Genomic DNA, 20,353 nt, shown 5'->3' on the forward strand with positions numbered 1-20,353 from the left:
CCGGGCGCCGGCCAGCGCCGTCCGGGCCCCCCTGTGCCAGGGCCTGCCCACCCTCACAGACAGCAGTTCCTTCCCAATATCCCATCCATCCCTGCCCTCTGGCAGTGGGAAGCCATTCCCTGTGTCCTGTCCCTCCATGCCTTGTCCCCAGTCCCTCTGCAGCTCTCCTGGAGCCCCTTTAGGCCCTGCCAGGGGCTCTGAGCTCTCCCTGGAGCCATGGGACTTGTGATGAGCTAATCTCACCCAGGGTTGGAATAGAATATGTGTAAATAAGCCTGGTTTGGTGTTAGAAAATATGCTGAGGGGTGAAGGAGATCTCAGACCTTGTCCTGTGTGACCCAGGTCCTTCACTAACTCCTCCTTCCTTCGGCTCCCTGCTAACCAAGGAGGAGTTAGTGAAGACAACCAGATCCCAGCAGCTCCATGGCTTTCCTGGAGGAGCACGCTGGGTTGGTGTTGGGTTTGCTGCATCACCCCCATCCCAGCAGTTAGGGGAGGGTGGGAAACTAAGCTGCTTTGGAAGCCTGCATCCTCCTCACTCCATCTGTGTTTCCGTGCGCTCCAACTGGGTCGGGCTGATGCCATGGCAAGACTTCCTCTTGCAGACAGCAGTCTTGCATGCTGTCATCCTGCAGCGGGGGCTTGATGGTGTGCAGATGGATTTGCTTCCTGTTTCCCCTCCCATCGGCCTCGTGCTGAGGCTGGCCAGCCCTGCTTCCCAACCAGGAATATCTCAAGAGGCTGGCTCGGCATCTCCGTGATGACCCAACCTCGTGTAGGTGTTTTGTTTCAATGCTCAAAGGAATATATAAAACACCAACATTTTAAGTTTCTTTGGGAGCTGATTGCAATAAAAAAATACACAGAGCCCATCCAAATCTTTCTTCTTGTGGTTTTGTATCAGCAGGGCTGGTGTGAGCAGCCTGTGCTCGTCATCTTCTGAGCATAGCAGGAGGGAAGTCAGCTCTGGGGGCTCAGGGAGTGGATGTGGGCCCTGGTGGTGTGTTTGAGGTGGATTTACATCCTTACACTTTGCCAGAGGGATGCTTTGCACGTGGTTCTCATTTCAGCTGAGTGGTGGGGACAGGAGGGAAGACGTTGTGGAGTGTTGGATTTATAATTCCAAGCCAGTGCTGTTTGGTCCAGGAGAGCATCAGTGGAGCCTGGGTGCTGTTTTCCAGAGGAGGGGTGGATCTGCTGAGCCTGTGCATCCCCAGGGGGCCCAAAGGTGGGCAACAGCCCCGTGGCAGAGGGGGCTCTCACTGCCCCCTCTGGCACAGCTCCAGGGCAAGGGGCTCCTCTGGATTCTGCCAGATAAGTTTCCTTGTCTCCTGTCTGGGATTCACCATGTGTCTGAGCTTTTAATATCACTTCATTCTCCCTCTCTACATCCCATGCCCCTGTCCCAGATGTATTTGTTTAAGTGGCTTTAATTAACTTACATTTTCTTGTGTGTGACAGCTCCTTGAGGCTTTGGTAGCTGTTTTCTGTCCTTCCAGAGTTGTCACTGACATGTAGCACTTTCCCTGCAGACCAGCTTTCAAGCCTACCGTGTTTTTCCCTTGCTCTGCGGAATTATTTTAACATACTGAAGGAAATGGTTTCCATGTGAGCATAGTTGCACACACTCAATTGATTATTAGGTGTGATTTCCCTGATCCCTGCTGGTATCTACAAGGATTTTGAGCAAGGAAGGCAGAGTGGCGTAGGATGATGGCTTAGGTCAGATAGATTTATCTTCACAAGTGACAAGACTGATAACTCTGGAGTGGCATGACTACAGGTGTTATCATTTGGGTGTCTCCTCAAGAGTGAAGGTTAATGTCTTGCCACTACTGATCCATCACAGTGTTATCTGCAGGATTTACAGGTCTTCTCATGCCTTTCTAGCAGCAGCAGCAGGTCCAGATTTCTGGAGCTCAGAGCTACTTGCAGCAGCCATAGGGATCACGTCAGGAAGCCCTTGCTCTCATGGATTTGTTTGAGCTCAAAGTTAGGGATAATTTCTGCTTGTTGCTGCATAGTTTTATGCTTCCCCAGTGGAGGAAGGTGGGATGGATTGGGACAAGCCCAGGGGTTGAGTGCTCTGCCAAGGGAAGGCATGCTAGGATCGTTTGGGTTGGGTCGTTCCACCCCCCTGCCATGGGCAGGGACACCTTCCACTGTCCCAGGTTGCTCAAAGACATCAGGCAGATGAAGGCAAGACGAGCCTTGATCCTGCCTTCCTGAGGATCACCCAAGAAATCTGACTAGGAGGATGGAAAAGAGCAAGGAAGGACTCAGATCTGAAGTAAAATCTCTTGGGGGGGAAAAGGAAAAAAAAAAAAAAGAAAGAGCAATAAATCCAGCAAATTAAAATGAAAAGGCAGCTAACATGAGTGACAATTGTACAGCATCAGATAACGCTGCATCCTGAATTCCAGTGGGATAGGAAATATGAAGCAAAAATCACTCAGGTGCTTCTAGATAGCGATAAGGAAAGCAATTCCCATTTACTGGTAGAAATAAAATAAGAGGTCGTGATAAACCCTCCATGACTAGACTGGATTAGGGCTCTGGCTGTGAAAATTCATTACAGGCATGCAAAAGAATGTGTATCGTGCCAGCTAAACTGACTACAAACACCATTTATTTGGAGAAGAGACGATTTACTCAGAATAAATAGATTTCTTTCAAAGGGAAGGGAGGGTTGATGTGACAAAAATCTATATTCCTGACTTGTCATTTATTATGCAAATAAGTCTCACACCTTTCTAAGCCATGAGGAATGAGTTTATGTTGGAGTTTTATGTTGGAAGAATGATCTTAAGCTGCTTCAAGATCTCCAGGGCCAGGCTGGGGTTTCTTGCACACAGTGGCAGGAGATGATGATTTCAGGAGGAGTTCTGATGACAGTGAGGATCATGCATGTCAGATGTTTTCAGATTTCCCGTGAGCAAACGCATTCCTTCAGATTTTTTCCTACTATTTGTGATGTTTTACTTAGGATGATTTTATTTATTTTTAGTTTGCTTTGTTCTATTCTATTCTATTCTATTCTATTCATAGAGTCATAGAATCACAGAATGGTTTGGGTTGGGAGAGACGTTAAAGATCTTAGAATTCCACCCCCTGCCATGGGCAGGGACACCTTCCACTGTCCCAGGTTGCTCTACGCCCCATCCAACCTGGCCTTGGACACTTCCAGGGATCCAGGGGCAGCCACAGCTTATCTGGGAAATACATTTTCTTGTATTTTCTAGTATTTTATTTTACTTTGTTTGCCCATTTTCTGTAGGAATGACTCTATATGGGGGTCATGTGCAGAAGGGCGCCTGTGGTGTGTTATCTGTCCTTCTCTTCAGTTCTCTTTTTTTTGGCATCGGCACCCACTAAAGCTGCATCACTCTGCTGGGCTCAGTGGAGCAGGGCATGTTTGAGGTTCAGACTCTGAGGTGGTTGTAGGTGGCTGCAGAAGCACTTAGCCTGATGTGCAGGGACCGAAACGTGACCTAACACCTCCTGTTCTAGCAATTGCATCTCTCAGGATGCTAATTTTAGAAAAAGAATTGAACTGGCAGGGGCCATGAGCAGAGGATGAAACGCTGATGTTTCATTCGGTGGAGAGAGGGCTGAGACAGTGTAAAAGGAATGAAAAACAACAACAACAACAATGAATCAGAAGAGTATCTCTAGAAAGTTTTTTCCTGACAAGGAGGTTGTAATTTTTGTCGTTGTGTTTTGGAAAGACTCCTGATGAATCGTGTGGTCCCGAATTATATCCGTGTGAACAGAGCTCCGCGGGGGGGAATCCTGACCCACAAATCCACGAAGCTCCCATCTCTGAGAGGGACTCTGAGCGTGACTGTGGACAAGTGGGTCTTCTAAGGCAGTGTGGACATCAGGGGGATGCTTGGAAAGTGGAGGGATCCAGGTGGGACATTGTACAGTTGTAGGACACACAGAGAACCTGGGTTACAGCAAAAACACACTTGAAGGACTTCCCTAAATGCTTGGTCCCAGATCCTTCTCCATCACAGACAGCCACGGTATTTTCACGGATTTCTTTTTGTGGTTGTCTTAGGAGGCCTTGGCAATAGATGGTCCTTGGATGAGCAGGAAGGACTGACCACCCAGCCTCTGCTGCAGCCAAGGGGGAAGGCAGTGCACGTTGCTGTCTTACTTCTCCAGGGATATTTTACACTTGTGTTTTGCCCTCAGCATTTCTGTGGTGCTGGGCTGGCCGGGCTCTTGCAGCACTCTGGAGATATTCTGCTAATGGGATCTGACCTGATGGCTTTGCATGTTTTAAGTAAATTAAACACAGCTGCTAGGAAAATCCAGTAACCTTAACAGCACCACGGCTCCGTTGTCTGCATTGTAATTACAGTGGCAACCGCCGGGAAGTTCTACTTTCTGGTTTATTTTTAAATAACTTTTGAGCCACCCTTTGATCAACTGCTGCTTCCCCAAGTCCTGCCTGTCCTCTCCCAAGGTTTAACCCTTGCTGTATCTGCAAGCATCTGTCTCATTGCACTTTCAGTCAGTCACAAAAGCAAGCAGCTGATGGCAAAAATTACTTTTCTCCCTAAATATATCCCGTAGTTTTGAGCTGAGGGAGAATTGTAAGGCAGAGCTTACAGGGTGCATGCTGACTGCAGACACTGAGTAGAGTTTTATGGCTTCTGGGGAAGTGCAACTTGAAATACGCAGCTTTTTGTTATGCTTTAGCCAAAATCGTTTGTACCCCTGCAGAGAAGTGGGTTTTCTGTCAAAGTGACAACAGCAAAAGGACTTAAATTTATGTAGGAAGCAACATTAGGAGCCTAATTAGTTTTTCCCTTGTCAACCCTTGAGTGCAACCCATGCCTGGAGAAGCAAATGGTCAGCTCATGGCACGGGCGTAGCTGTGTGCTCCTTCCCTGCATTAAAAACTCACACCGTCTTCTCCGTAGGAGCTGCGCGGTTTAAATTTCTGAAGGACAGCCAGATTAGGGAAATGACTTGGGGTATTCCATCGGAGCCTGCAAAAGGGCTTCAAACAGCTGTGTTTTAAGCATGTTCCAGTACAAGGAGGTTGGCTCAGCATCATGGGATGCTGGTGCTACCTCGATGGTAGTGTGTTTGGGGCGCCAGAGCTGCTGCACCTGAGGTCATGTCGTATTTGATAATATAATCATAGAATGGTTTGGTTTGGAGGGGACCTTTAAAGGCTGTCTGGTTTTATCCCCTGCCACGGGCAGGGACACCTTCCCCTATCCCAGGTTGCTCCAAGCCCTGTCCAGCCTGGCCTTGGACACTGCCAGGGATGGGGCAGCCACAGCTGCTCTGGGCACCTTCATTAAAAACCATGGTTCTGGCTACCCTTCGTCCTGCTGGACACGGGATGAGCTGTCTCACAGAGATCCGAGGGTACATTTTCCATCTTGTTTTCCAACCTGACTCCTTCTCTTTTCATCCAGGCTGCCCAGGACAGGCAGATCCCAGCTGTGGTGCCCTGGTCTGCTCTCCCATCTGCTGTCAGCAGCACGTCGTTGTGTTTCCTTGGAGAGCAAAGCGGGTGCCTGTGCATGTGATTTGGGTGAAAACACTGGCTGAGTGTGATTGAGGTTGTAAAGTTTATGAGATTCTGCGTTTTATGGTAAATTTTAAATTGACACTGCAATCAGGCGCATTAGGGTTTGTAAAGGAAAGTTGGTGTGATGTGTTGCAGAACACAAGGTGGCAATTTCCTCTCTTATATTGATCCTATCAACAGCAAAGAATGAAGCAGCTGCTTCTTGGAGGATTGGTTTTTTAATGCGTTCGTTTTATGTAATTTGTAGAGTATTATTTATTATGTGGGGGTTTCCCCCCTTTGCTGCCTTTCCCTCTCCCCCCATTTCTTGAAGAGTGCAGCGCTGTCTTACCTACACTTCTCACCTGTAGATTTCAAAGCCCTTTCCAACCACAGCTGACACTGTTGTTTCCATTCTCACACAGGAAGGGGAAAACTGAGCATTGGAGATTGGAAAGGATGTCAGCCCGAAGATGCAGCCAGGTCACTCCTCCTTCTGAGCATGATCCACACACTCAGTTCTTTCCGAGCTGGGAGGGATGATCTGTCTCAGGGCGGGGTTTTTTTTGCTGGAAGGAGCAGTTGCTGGCAATAAAAAAACCCCAGCAGTAATCATCCCAAACACTCTCCTAGGCAATGAAATGTCCATGTGTGCCAGGGCATGGCAGAAATGCCTTTTCAGAGTATGTTTTCCATGTGGGACTTTCTGCGGGGACGTGGGTGACTTGGCTCCTGTGATTCTAGAGGGCATCTCCAGGGCACTGCCCTTTTTGAGGCAACACAGGCTTTCAGTGAAGCTCAGGAAGAGTCTGGGGAAATCAAAGGCTCTTCAGGGCATATGAAGAAAATGGGCAGAGGCTGCTGGGAGGAATGTGGGGGTCACCTGGGTATGAAAGGAGATGTGAGATGAGCTCTTCCCCAGGCTTAGACTCATTACAGCTGAATCACAGGAAATGTTTTTTTTATGATGTTTGGTTTTCAGATATGCCAAGAAGATTTAAAAACAACTGATTGCAAAAGTCATGGGCATTTAAAAGTGATATTTGATGGGGATTTCTTGAAGATGCTGTAATACAGCCTACTGTAACAGCATCTGCTTCCCAGATTAACAGAGGGTTTGCAAACAGCACTTGGGAAGCAACCTCTGAGATTATTTCAAAACTGCAGAACAGATTTGATGAACGATTTATGACATGGATTTGCATATCAGTTGTTCTTTCTCCTTTCTTTGTCAAATTTATTTGTTTCAGTCCTGTTATGCAGGAGGCACACGAGCACTGGAGCCATCCTGGAATGTGGATGTGCCAGGATTGTGCTGCTCATCACAGCAGGGGCCTGAGAGAGCAGAGCTGCAGGGCATCCCCATCCCATGCAAATGGGTTTTATTTTGGAGCTGTAGAAACTTAGACCAGGAGCTGGAGGTAGGCTGCAGTGGGAGATAAAAATATTAACTTGGTGCCCAATCTCCTTTTAGAGTCAGTGGATGTTTGGCCGGTGGAGTCTGGAGGGTGTTTCACACTCCAAAATAGATACTGGAGTTTGAGTAACTAAATGGCTCACCCAAACCAAACACCCAAATCGTGCCAACTGCATCCCCATGGGCTGCAGCAAGAGCCGGGGCAGCCACCACATATGTAGGTCACAATTCAGCTGCTGGGTGTGGCTGTCCATTTTTGCCCTAGGACACATTGCTTAGTCTCCATCTGTCAGTCAGGAGGGATGCAGGTCCAGGGTTTTGTCTGGCAAAGCCAGGCATGGGTCTGGGATAGCTTAGGGAGTCCAGTGTTGCAATGAGAACCTGCAGTAAGGCAAATAAAGCCAGGATCTGCATGTGGGCACCCCAGCTGAGATGCCTTAGTTGGAGCTGAATCCTGCCTGATGTGCCAGGGGCTGGTGCATGTTTATCAGGATGTCCCTGAGGGTCACCCTGTGGCCTGGACACGGAGAAGGACATGTCCGTGGTCTGTGCTGGCTGTCAGCCCAGGGCAATCCTGTGCTTCAGGTGAGCTACATTGCAGCTGCTGGCTGGTCAGGACTAGAGCATGGATGGCAGCCTTGTAAGTCCACTGGAAATACATGAGTGCTTGTTCTGTTGAGGGTAGGGCTGTTCTCAGTGCAGACACCCTGGAGAGAGCTCTGGTGGTCCTCAGCATGGACATGGACCTGTTGGAGTGAGTCCATGGAGATGCTCCAGGGCTGGAGCCCCTCTGCTCTGCAGCCAGCCTGGGACAGCTGGGGGTGTTCAGCTGCACAAGAGAAGGCTCCAGGGAGAGCTCAGAGCCCCTGGCAGGGCCTAAAGGAAGACTTAGAAGAAGGATGGGGACAAACTTCTCAACCAGGTGTGTTGCAATAGGACAAGGGGTGATGGTTTTAAACTGAAAGAGGATCAATTTAGATCAGCTGTTAGGAAGAAGTTTTTTTACAATGAATGTGGTAAACACCAGCACAAGTTTCCCAGAGAAGCTGTGGATGCCCCAGTCCTGGAAACCTTCAAGGTCAGTCTGGACAGGGTTCTGAGCCGCCTGCTCTACTTGAAGATGTCCCTGCTCGTGGCAGGGAAGTTGGACTAGATGGCCTTTAAAGGCTCCTCCCAACCCAAATTGAGCTGTGATTCTGTGATAAAGGCTGTTTCTTCACATGGGCTTGACCTCAAGAGCAGGACAAGCACTCCCCATCACCAGTTTATCTGGCAATCATCCTTCCCAGCCCAGCAGCTCAGCCCAGCCAGGCGAGGGGGAGGTCAGTGTGCTGAAGAGAGGCAGAAGCTCCACTGCTGGCAGCATGTGATGAGAGGAACAACCCCTCGAGTGAGCTGATGTGGCACGTCAGTGATGTATTCAGGGAGGGTAATTAGAAACCTGAATGTCATCTCCAGGAGGGCGTGTTCGATTCATTCTGCAAACCACCCCAAGAAGCTAAAAGGGACCTTATGGCTGAAGGGGAAGCCACAGGCAAGCCTGGTTGATTTGTAGCTTCTCATCGCACGTGTGTTTTGGGAATGGGAGAATGAAGCCTGGTCTGCCCTATGCAATGCCCATCCTACTTTGGAAACTGCTACAAGGGCACCAGGGCATCTTCTGGTTCAGAGGGTGGATCATGAATGTGTTTGTTCACAGCCACTCTTCTTTGAGGGTTAATGAAACTGTGATTCAGGTGCAGCCTTTTTGTAGCCCAGAAACTCCCATTTGTTGTCCTGTGAGAATTCTTCTGTTCCTCACACAGCGATTTGAATGGTGTTGAGGTGGAGTCACAGAATCACAGAATCATTTAGGTTGGAAAAGCCCTTCAAGAACATCAAGTCCAACTGTGCCCCAGCTCTGACAAGGCTGCCACTGCCCCATGTCCCCAGGTGCCACATCCAGGGGTGGGGACTCCACCACTGCCTTGGGCAACCTGTGCCATCCTGGACAGCCCATTCTGTGAAGAAATCTCTCCTCATATCCCATCTAAATCTGCCCTGGCTCAGGTTGAGGCCATTCCCTCTGGTCCTATCACATGTGAGAAGACACCAACCCCCACCTGCCTGCAACCTGAGCTCCCCTGGCGGTGGGGAGCAGCTGCAGTGAAGGACCTGTGGAGAGGAGAAGGAGACTTTAGCTAGAAGTTAGAGCTGAAGCCCAGCGTTGCTCAAGGGAAATGTGGTGCCAGCCTCTGCCCTGGTGCCAGAGGGACGTTGTGCACCGACCCAAGCAGAGCTGATGAGCTTTGCCATGAAGCCAGGGTCCATTGCAGGATTTTTGCAGCCTCCCCTGTGAATTTTGCCTTAAACAAAGATGACGGTGCTGGTCCAATGTGGGCATGTTGACAGCGGCCTGCATTAAGCTCTTTGTGCCCTTGCTGATCACTTTTGTCTGTAGAGTGGCAAACGAGCCATTAGTCCTCGGTAGCAGTGGCTCCTTGTGAGTTAATGATCTGAACAGGGCCCTGGCTAAGGAAGGAGGTTGTGCTGGAGGGCACCAACTCACAGCAGCTGGATGCTCTTGAAAGCACGTGGACTCATTAGCTGCAGGGAAGTCCCGTTCTTGGGGCTGATCATGGCCCTGGGGCTGGCCTGCAGCCCCTCTGTGCTCCACCCCTCACATGTGCTCCATGCATTGCCTACTGCCTAAGTGTCCTCAGACTGCCTAAATGTCCTCACTCTGGTGGTTGTAGAAGCATGGGAAGGAAAATTAGAGGCCATCAGAAGGATTGCCCTTCATGGTTTTGCTCTGTTCCTTGAGTGTATGTGCACAAGAGTTATTTACCAGTGAAATAGATTGGGTAGGGTGATCACAGCCCGTTGGTTTCTCCATCCTGGGACAGTCATCCAGGTGTCAGCCTGACTTGGAAAATGTTGTTGACACTTTCCCATGAAAATAATGAGAATTAGAATCCCATGAAGGCTGAATCAAGATCAGTGACTCTGTCTAAAAGCTGGGAGAGGGATCCCAGTTGCTTCTCTGTATCATGAGTAATGGGAAATAGTGCTGGTGGACCCTACACTTGTAAACCTATTCAGGGGCTGCCTGGAGAAGTAAAAGAGATGCTTGGGTGATTGATTCAGTTAGAACCTCTTGGAGAACCTGGGAATAGAAGGCAGTGTCTCCATCTCCAGCTGCCCCATGGTAACAAGTGTTTCCTCACCTTGATTTCAGCCTTCTCATGTAAAATGGAGAGACTGCACACAGTGAGTGGCTGTTCCTTGCTTTGCACACCACTAAGCCTTGGCAGGGAGATCCTGTTTCCCGTGCAGTTTCCATGAGCAAGAGGGAACCTCTTGACCCTGGCCAGAACTTGGGTACAAACCCAGGTTTAAGGATGAGTGTGAGTTGGTGGTGCCATTTTAAGGAAAATACCCCAGATCATGGCTTCTTTGGCGTGCAGTACTCTGTTTCCATCTGACTGCTGAGCCACAGGAACATTTTCCACCTGAGCACTCCTACATCTTATATGCCCAGTCCTGTAATAGCCACAATGGTCTTCCTCTGTGTCCTCACCCAGGAGAAGGCCTGGTCCACCCTTCCAGGCTGTCATAGGGGGACTCAGGACCCTGTTGATACGATGGCTGCCTGCTGGCAGGGGTCTCACACCTTGAGATTGTTCTGAAGTGGAGTAAAGTACCCCAAAACGTCCTTCTGCTGATCTCCTTCACCAGCCCTGAGTCCTGCCCACCTCCGGCCAAGCTACCAGGCCTCCCACACAGAGCTTCTGGAAGTGCAAGCCCTAGTCTCCATCATTTGCAAGTGCAAGTGGTGGCCAGGAGCTTCTGTAGAGCTCCATTTCTCCAGAAGGTTTTCCCAAGCTAGGAGAGACAGGGGACTTTCATGGGCAGAGCTGGGGGGATGCTGCTCATACACCTTGCCTCTGCGCACCCCAGCATTTGCAGAATGTGGATTTGTTGCAGATACTGCTGGAGGTACCACCGAGCTATCACTGGTAACTGAACTGTGGGCGTAGGAAGTCCCGGGAAGTTGATAATCCCAAGGGGACCAAAGTGTAATGTTTATCTGTGGGGTGGGATGGGTGAAGCAGCCCAAAGCTGCCTCAGTGTGATCTGTTCCTGGGGTGTTCATCTCCCAGCTGTCACTGGAGATGTGATACAGTGGGAGGATGGGGTGGGCTTCCACCTCCATGGCACGGCGTTGCCAGGTGATGTTGTGACACAGGGAAGGGTGGTGAGCAGGTGAACTGACTGTGGAAGCACGTGTGGTGGGAGAGCAGGAGCAGGCCTGGCTCCGAGTTTTCTCATCGTCCCAGCAAGGCTTCTCCAGAGCCAGCCCTTCTTAACCACATAACCAGTCCTGGATCTGATGAGGGGTTTTGTTTTGTTTTTGTCCCTTCCTGTTTTTCCTTAGGAGATGGTCAGAAGAGCGAAAGGAGCATCACGATTTTGAAACAAAACCAAGGGTACTGGTGAGTACACACCAGGCTGAGCCTTGTGGGGAGAGCTGGCAAGCAGGATGCAAACCTGGGCGTATTGTGTGGTTGTCCTGATACCTTTCTGGGGTCTTGGGGTTCTGATCTGCTCTTTAGTTACTGAGATTTCCTGTGGGAGAGCAGGTAGTTTGTTGTGTTAATGGATCAGCACAAATCATCTTTACTACGATTCTCTGCTGTTGTCAGCGACCAAACCTCTAATTGCTCTTCCTGTAAATCTGTGGAAGATGCTCTCATCACTATGTGTGTTCTCAGTGCTGAGTGCTGGAAGGAGCAGGCGGCAGATACGCTGGCAGCTGCACAGGAGTGCACCAAGCAACAATATTTGTTAATGCTTGGAGTGCTTTTGGCTGTTGTTGTGCTTGGCCCCGTTCAGACCGAGTCGTGGGGCTACGATCTGGGTGGCATTTCAAGGTCCTCTCCAGACCTGTTTTCTGCAGCTGTCACACAGGAGGCTGTGACTTGGATGTTTGCCTAGAGGTCTTGAACAGGAAGAAAGGAGAATCCTTTTTTTATCTGGTTCAGATATGCCAGAGCCAGACCCTGAGCTCATGTTTTTGAGCTGAGATATTTTGCACTGTGTCAGGTGGGAGGCTGGGTTTTTTTCCACCATCTTCTCGTGAGCAGCTTCCTAGTTTGCACTGGCCAAACCCTCAGCAGAGCCATGCTGTGAGTCCCTGCCCGTTCCCATCCCTCAGGGACCAAGTTCCCACATCTTTCCTCTGTGACTGTGTGATGGGTCTGAGGAGCATCTCGGTGCTGGTTTATCACAGAATTGTAGAACCATGGTTTGGGTTGGAAGGGACCTTAAAGCTTATCCAGTCCCACTCCCTGCCATGGGCAGGGACACCTTCCACTGTCTGGCCTTGGACACTGCCAGGGATCCAGGGGCAGCCACAGCTGCTCTGGGCACCCTGTGCCAGGGCCTGCCCACCCTCATCATAAAGAATTTGTTTCTTACATCTTTCTTTCATCTCTGCTGTACCCTGGACTACTGGAGCAGTGCTGGTGGAGGTTGGATCATGGGGAAATGCAGATTTTTAAGACACACCTGAGTTCCTATAGTACAGTTTGGGTGCAGATGAAGGGAGAAGCTGACACAATGTGGTTTCAGGAAGTAATCTTCAGACATTCAAAAACAGAGGGGCCCTTTATAGTTAGTGGGGATGTTTTTATCCCATGTTACATCTGATCCAGTTTGGGCAGCACTTGAGGATGAGCAGAAGCCCATCCCTCTTCACTGGCTGCAAGAGCAGCCCAGGTGAGGGGACTGTGTGTCTGCAGGTTCGTCTCCTGACAAGGCAGCCAGGGAGGGTGCTAAGACCCTGCTTTCCCCCAACACCCCTGCCAGCAGAAGAGCCTGAGAAGGGGTGCTTTGTTCCCAGGCATCATCCCAGACTCCAAAACAGGTTCCAATCAGTGCCTGGAGCACAGACTAAACTTCTCTCTGTCTCCCACACCTCCTACTGCTTCCCTGCTGCCTCTCTGCAATCAGCTAGACAATAAACCCAGACTGTCTTCCTGCAAGCAGCAACCCTTACTCCTGTAAACAAGGCAGTGTGGAAGGCCACTGGCTGCAGAGCTGAGTGCCATCACCAGCCTGGGGTGGTGAACGTGCTTCCCTCCCCAGGGACCTCTTGCACCCATCTGCTCCCAAATTCCAGCTGTGTTTCCCCTCCATGCCCCCCAGTCTCCTGGCAGAGATGGTGATGAGTGTGTATCTGAGGCACTGGGTATTTAATCGCGCTGGCTTTCCAGACTTACACCAGAGGGGGTTTGGCCCCCTGAGCTCCAGCAATCCTGAAGTGATCCAGCTTATTAAACATCTGCTTGTGCTGTCTTTAGCATTAAATAATTGGTTCCTCAGCATATTTGAGTTGGAGGGTATCTAATAATCCTGTGAACTATCCATCAGGCTCCATTATCATCCCTGCACTCCTGTGCCAGCTGCCTCGTGTCAGCTCTGCCTGGGGTTTACAAATAGATTTCGTTTCTCCTTCAGTTTTGCTTCTTTTCTTCTGTCTCTCTCTCTCTCAAAGGAGCTGTTTCAGGCTCTTTAAAAATTTGTGCTGACACCCCCATCAGCATCTTTCTGCTGGCTTATGAGTGATGGGTCCCATCCTCGTGCTGCCTCCGCTCCTGACGGGGTCCCCAAGCAAAAACTCTTCATTTACCTCAAAAGGAATAGAATTGTTGTCTTGACTGAAAGGATTTCCACCTGCAAACCGATAAATCTTCACGTTGTTTGAGTTTTCTTATCGGCTCAGAGGATTTGTAGGATGCACAATGATGAGTTGTCAGCTTGATGACTTGTCTGCCCTCTGGCAGACCAGCAAGGCACCACTCACGTGTGGGGCACAAACCATGTATGTCCTGATAGTATTTAATAAGGATGCTTATGAGGGCTCCTAAAAAGCCTTCTAGCCAGGTGGGTAACGTGAGAGCTGAGAATAGAGTAGAGTAGAAGAGAATAGAGTAGTTTGGGTTGGAAGAGACCTTCAAAAGACGTATTGTCCAACCCCCCTGCAATAAGCAGGGACATCTTCAACTAGACCAGGTTGCTCAAGGCCCTGTCCAATCTTGATCATATTATTTTTGGTACCTGTTGCTGCTACTGCTGTGCCAGCTATGGGAGAGATGCTCAGCATCCTTCAAAAGTCAGGCTTGTGCTCACCTCTCTGGGTCTGCAGCATCCTGGACAAGGTGGATGGGTTGGGAGATTATATCCTTGTGGATCTGATTTGCTTTTAGAGCTAATCCTAAAATCACACACACCAGGGCCAGGGACTGCAGATGCATATTTCCCATTTTTACAGGCTTTGGAGGTGCTGCTGGATGTTTTGCCGGTATCAGGGAAGACATTGCTGGGTTTTACTCATGCGAGGTGAACTTCTTCCTTTGTATACAGCTTCGGAAGTGGCCTCTGCAGTGGAATGTTGGGGTTATCAAGGCTGGTCTCAGGCTGACAGGATGGGATTGCAGGTCATACCAAGGTGTAGCACTGGGGCAGGCAAGGGGAGTCAGAAAAACAGGACCTGTCTCTTTTATGAGCATCTCCCCATATGGTCTGAACACTTGTTTTCTGACTTGTTGTAGAGGCATCTTTTGCTCCTAGGGTATAGAACATGAAAGGCAAATTCCAGCAGCTTCAGCCCATTTAGGAACTCTCCAGCACATACGTTAAATTTCAGCCCTGCATTTCTAGATTGCCCTTTAAAAAATCTTTCCCAGTTCTAACCTGTCAAGAGGAGATTGATAAGAGGAGATTAATATCCTAAAATAGCCAGCTGGTACTTCTGTAAAAACATGTCAGTGCGATTGTCTAAAGGACAAAACCACGGTATTTTGTACTGAAATGTGTTTGCTTTTGCAATAACAAGTTTCACTTTGCATCCCTTCCCTGGGTCCACTGTATTGTTGGACAGGGGCCATCACTTAAGTGAGCTTGCTGTATAAAGAGGAAAAAACAGGGTGAAAAAACCTATAAACGGGGTAAATTATTATGGAACAGGGTAAATTATTATGGAACAAGAGGTATTAACAAGAAGTTAACACGTGGCTGATGCTGGATGGTGTAAAGTGATCCAGCGAAGTCCACCTACCTTCAGCAGAGGCAGAGACCTGCTTTTCTGAGACATTTGCAGCGTTTTAAAGCCCACAAATTCTGCTTGTCCAGAAGATGTGACAGCGCTCCGGTGTCACCGTAAGACAAAAACCTCCCTGATTCCTGTGCCCTAATGTCATTACTTCCCTTCTTTTGCAGATCCGCATAATGACATTCATGGTCACACACGCACACAAAAATACTTTATATAAAGAAAATGAATCTGGCTTCAGCCGGCTCTCGCCTTCTGCTGCGGTTACCTCCAGACCCCGGCTCGCCCAGGGTGAAATGAAAAGGGGAGTTAATGTGGCAGGGTCATTTCTCACTGCTGAATTGGTCAGCCGTCTACAGAGCCAATTTCTGCAGCTTTTCAGTGGCGTGGCAGACCCCTGGGTAATATTTGCCTGAATAGAGCCCTAAGTGTTTAAGCTGTATTGCTAGGAATGGCTGTTTTATCCTATGCATCTGAGATTTCAACTCATCAGACATGAAGCAGGTCAAGACTCTCATGCCATTGTGTGCATTATAGCGAACAGAACAGAATATGCTTGATAAAAGGGAGGACTTAAAAGAAATGCTTCTTTAGACCTGAAACTTTCAAGTCCCACAATGCATCAAAGACCCCTCGTATAGACTTTGAAAGGGGTGAAAGGCATTACCTAATATTCGGAGGAAATGAATAATAAAGCATCCCAAGTGCCTGGAAACTAATTTAGGAGTGCACGCTGCACTGTATTGCCTCTGCTGGATTTGCTCCCCAGAAGAGTTGCTAACAAAAGGTTTAAAAAAAATAAAATAAAATGGCGTTTGGCGACCAACTTTTCTGCCTTGAAATGCCCCCTTTTTTGTAATGTTTCCTGGTAAGAGTTACTTATGAAAAGATGAAATACAGCCTGTGCTGCAAACACCGGGTCTCAAATGAATCTCGGGAGCCCGTAAGGTTTCCCACCATTCTCCTCCCCACCGCAGCCTTTTGTTCCTTCATGTTGAAAGCACTGCTTGCAGGATGCTTGCAGGATGCCCAGGCACTACCTGCTCGTGGAGTTTAGTCACATCTTAGGAAAAAAGAAAAAAAAAATCAACCTATTTCTGTGGCCTTTGCTTTTGTTCCAGCAAAACCACCTTTGTGTAAAGCCAGGGCTGCTCTGTTGGTGACCTGTGGCTCCTTGCAGCTGGAGCTGAGAGCTGGGTACCCTGCTGAAGGTACCAGGTGTGTTTCTGGCATCCCCATGGAAGCTGGAGGTGCTCTTTGGAGCCTGAGATACTTATCATAGAGTTTATGGTTTAGTAAACGGTCTAGTTTGGAAAGGACCTTAAAGCTCATCTAGTTCTAAACCCCATGCCATGGGCAGGAACACCTTGCCATTACCCCAGGTTGCTCCAAATCCCCATCCAACCTGGCCTTTCCAGAGGTTTCTTGCCATTGCTGCTTCTGAGATGCAGTGGCTCCTAATGCAGTGGTCTCTAAGGCTCCCATGGGATTTGGGAGCTGTAGAGCTTGTGTGGGCTCAGCCTCTGCCTTGTGTCATGAGATGAGTGTAGCTGGTGGGACATCCACCCCACTGGGATTGGTGGGAGAGGCCTGATGGTTCTGGGAGTATGGGATTCAGCAGAGGGGAAGTTTTGATTGCCAGGATAACCTGTTTCAGAGCAAAGAATAAAACCTTGTGGCATGCAGACTTTCTTCAAATGCCCTGAAGTTTTGGGAAATGAGGACAGCTGGGCAAGGATGTTTGGGCAAGAGGGGCTCTGCTGTCCTGCTTGCTGTGCCCTTGCCCATCCCCTCTGCCTGTGTTTGTCTCATTGAGCTCTGTTTTTACCATCTGTGGAGATCAGTTAAATTTGAGTGCTTTCTTACCTGCTTCTCCCTCAGGCCACGATTAATTGAGGGCAGGAGGGCGGGCAGGAGTGCTCAGGAAATATTTACAAGAAGGAGGGGATGTTAATGGGCCAGCAGGGCTGGACCAGTGGGGGATGGAGATGATGGGCAGTGGTGATGGGGGCTGTGAATCTCCCCCCTTTTTTTTTTTTCCTCAGTGACCAGGGATGATTAAAACCTCAGCTCTGTGTCCAAAAGAGTTAAATCTGGACTTCTAGCCCCATAAAACTCCTGGTGCTGGGGCTGCTGTTTCAGTGGAACCTTAAGAAGTGGGAGAAAAATGGGATATTGGGATGGGGGAGGATGCCTGTGAGTTACAGATCACTGCAAGGTAGGGGGAAGGAGAACTTTAACAAAATAATGTTTTCTCTTATCAGAGGACAACCCAGCAGTCCCATTAGGCTGGGACCATTTATTTTAGTTACCAGTTTTCAGAGAGGCAGTGGATGCCCCATCCCTGGCCATGCTGGAAGGGACTTGGAGCACCGTGGTCTGGTGGAAGGTGACCCCGCTCATGGGAAAGGGGCTGGACTAGATGGCCTTTAATAGTTCCTTTACAGCCCAAGACATTCCATGTTTCTGTGGATCTGTCCAGCAGTTCTCCATTGCACCCTTCCTGACCAGGGTGAGTGCAGTCATTGGTTCAGGGCACTGATGGTCTCAGCCACAAAGGCCCCCCTGGGTGGATGAGGCACAAGCAGTGGTGTACAGGGGTGACACACAAGCCCCAAGCCTTTCCACCACCATTTTTCCTTAACACTGGAGAGCCAGGTGACAAAAGCCTGACCCATCTTTGATAAAACAATAATCAGAAACCTGGATGATTTCTCATGGAAAGGAAACCTGGCAACCCTGTGAGGGGAGTCTCATGCCCTGTCTTAATGATACATCAGTGTCCAGGGACTTTTTAGTCTTGTGCTTGGGTTTTATGATCCATGTTACTTCTCTTTTAATTTTTATTGCTTGGCTTTAGTTTTTGATACAGTGCTGGAAGCACCTTGGTGGGCAGGGATGACTCCCTTAGCACTGGCTGTCACCTTGTGGCTTGACCCACATTTCAGGGAGGAGCAGAGGGGCCAGACATGGGCTTGACAGCCCTTTGATGTGGTGACACCCCTGCCTGTGTCAGCCTGTGCCTGCCAGCACTGCAGGCTGAGGGGCTGGCCTTGCTGATCATCCCCCTGGTCTGGGCTGCTTTCTCCTGAGCTTCAAGCAGAGCGTGACAGGACATGATCTTTTCCCCTGCAGAACATCTCGTTCAGGGGGTCTGTGACCCATGCTCAGGTTCCTAGGACATTGCTGAGCCAGGAAAGCCAGGTAAGGCACTGCTGCTGGCTGGTGCTGGTTTCTTCCTCCCAGCAGATCAGGCGAGGTTTGCTTCCCTTCCATGTGGATCACCCTTGCTGTAGTTCTGCTTCTGGCTTGCTACCCATTTCAGAGAGAAATAAAATCTTCTCTAACATCATTCTGATAGATAAAGGTAGTAAAATGTGGAAAACCAGGAGGTTCATCTGGGGAACTTTAACATTTCAGGAGCACAGGGGATCAGCCACGCTCTCGTGAGCTGGACCCTTACAATTCTTCCTGTTGTGCTGGTGGCTCTTGTCTCAGAATACCTCTGGATAAGATGAGCTGTCAGGGGAGGCAAAGGGAAGGGATTTATTTAGCCTGACTGGGAAGCTGGCACTGTCCAGGCTTTATGGTAATGGGGTGACTTACGTTAAGGAGATAGTCGGGCTGCACTGGTTGGCATCTCAGTGTGAAGGGACACCTGCCCTGGGTGTCCCCTGAGGCTCCCTCCACGCCAGCTGATAACCCATGTCATTGAGGAGAGGTTTTACTCCTGGCTGCTTGGCATTTCTGCTCGCTGCTCCGGGACAGATCCAAACCCCACCGGCGTCAGGAGAGATTTTCTCTGGCTTCGGCTGGCTCCGTCCTCCCAGAGAGAAGACGTGACACAACTTCTGTGTAGCGGTTTATTCCTGGTGACAAGTTCACCTTCCCCAGTGACCTTTCACACCGCTGAATGGGATGCTGGTGCCCTCCCAGGCAGCCCAAGAGCAGGGCTGTCAGAGCTGGGGAGCTTGCATGCCATTGAGAGAAACCCTCCCCTCAGTACCCAAGGGACCTGAGTGCTGGTTCAAAAGGTTGCAAAGCACTGTCAGCTCCTGTTTGGGGCTGCTGTGCTGAAGGGAGATCCTGCCAAGGAGGTCACAGGCTGAATTTGAAGCGATTGTGGTTTGAAATGATTTTTCAGGTTTGTCAGCCCTGTCAGAATTCAGCTTGTGTAAGAGCAGCCAGAAGTTTGGGGTGCATGGGGCTGGGTAACCACCCCAAGGAGGGGTGTCCTTGCAGGTGACACCGCTGGGCCCTGGGCCTTCCCCAGCAAGGCAGTGCCCCAGTTCATCTGCAGCAGGTGGTGAAATGCAGGTGGCCACAGGAAAGGAAGGAGCAATGACATCAACCACAGCATTGAGTCTGCCACTGTGCTGAGGTCCTTCTGACAGCAGCAATGTGGTCACCATCCATCCACCCATCCATCCATCCATCCATCCATCCATCCATCCATCCATCCATCCATCCATCCATCCATCTGTCCATCCGTCCATCCATCCATCCATCCGTCCGTCCATCTGTCCATCCATCCATCCATCCATCCAGCCATCCATCCATCCATCCAGCCATCCATCCATCCATCCATCCATCCATCCATGCCTCCATCCATCCGTCCATCCATCCATCTGTCCATTTATCCACCCGTCCATCCATCCATCCATCTGCCTATCCATCCATCCATCCATCCATCCATCCATCCATCCATCCATCCATCCATCCATCCCTCCTTCCATCAAACCTTGCCTCCATCCATCCGTCTGCTCACACAGTTTCCAGACCATGGGTGTCCTTCCCCATGCATGTGCCTCCCTCCTTTCCCTCTTCTCCTGATCAGATCTGACATTTGCTCATGTCCACAGGGGAGGCCTCGTTGACTTCCACGGCTCAGGGTGAAGCTTGCTGTGCTTGTCTTCCACCAGCATTTGAAATCCAACCAGCTCATGAATGCTCTTGCTCCAGGTTTCTTCATCGAAACACTTTGTAAATAAAATTAGAATACCAAAGCAGCAGAGCCTAACAAAAAGTAAGGGGGAGTATTTCTTGGGATGGAAAACTATCCTCAACCAAGCAAAAGCCTAATTTATTCTGGTGAAGCAGAGAGAGTCCAGCAGCCTCCCTTTTGTTGTGCAGTTCGCAGGTACTGCTATATTCACACCTGAAATCTTTTGCTGAAAGTTTGGCATCATTTCTTCCCCTTTTGATCAGAGAACTGCTAGATTCGAAGTGGCTTCATCCTTGCTGGCTCTGTAAGAGCTAATTCCCACAGAACCCGCAGCTACCACAGAGGTGGCATCATCGGGCT

At 49.5% G+C, this 20,353-nt stretch overlaps 1 protein-coding gene across 1 annotated transcript in view; it reads left to right on the forward strand.

The window, feature by feature from the left end:
* ZBTB7C (zinc finger and BTB domain containing 7C) overlaps positions 1 to 20,353 on the forward strand; it is a 141,435-nt gene that overhangs the window by 46,122 nt on the left and 74,960 nt on the right. Inside the window, exon 3 of the mRNA XM_008640945.2 lies at positions 11,371 to 11,428. Within this exon, the coding sequence (XP_008639167.2) occupies positions 11,371 to 11,428 (58 nt within the window). The remainder of the gene's footprint in view (positions 1 to 11,370; positions 11,429 to 20,353) is intronic.

The sequence above is a fragment of the Corvus brachyrhynchos genome, unplaced genomic scaffold (assembly GCF_000691975.1).
Source record: "Corvus brachyrhynchos isolate BGI_N302 unplaced genomic scaffold, ASM69197v1 scaffold8, whole genome shotgun sequence".
NCBI lineage: Eukaryota > Metazoa > Chordata > Aves > Passeriformes > Corvidae > Corvus > Corvus brachyrhynchos.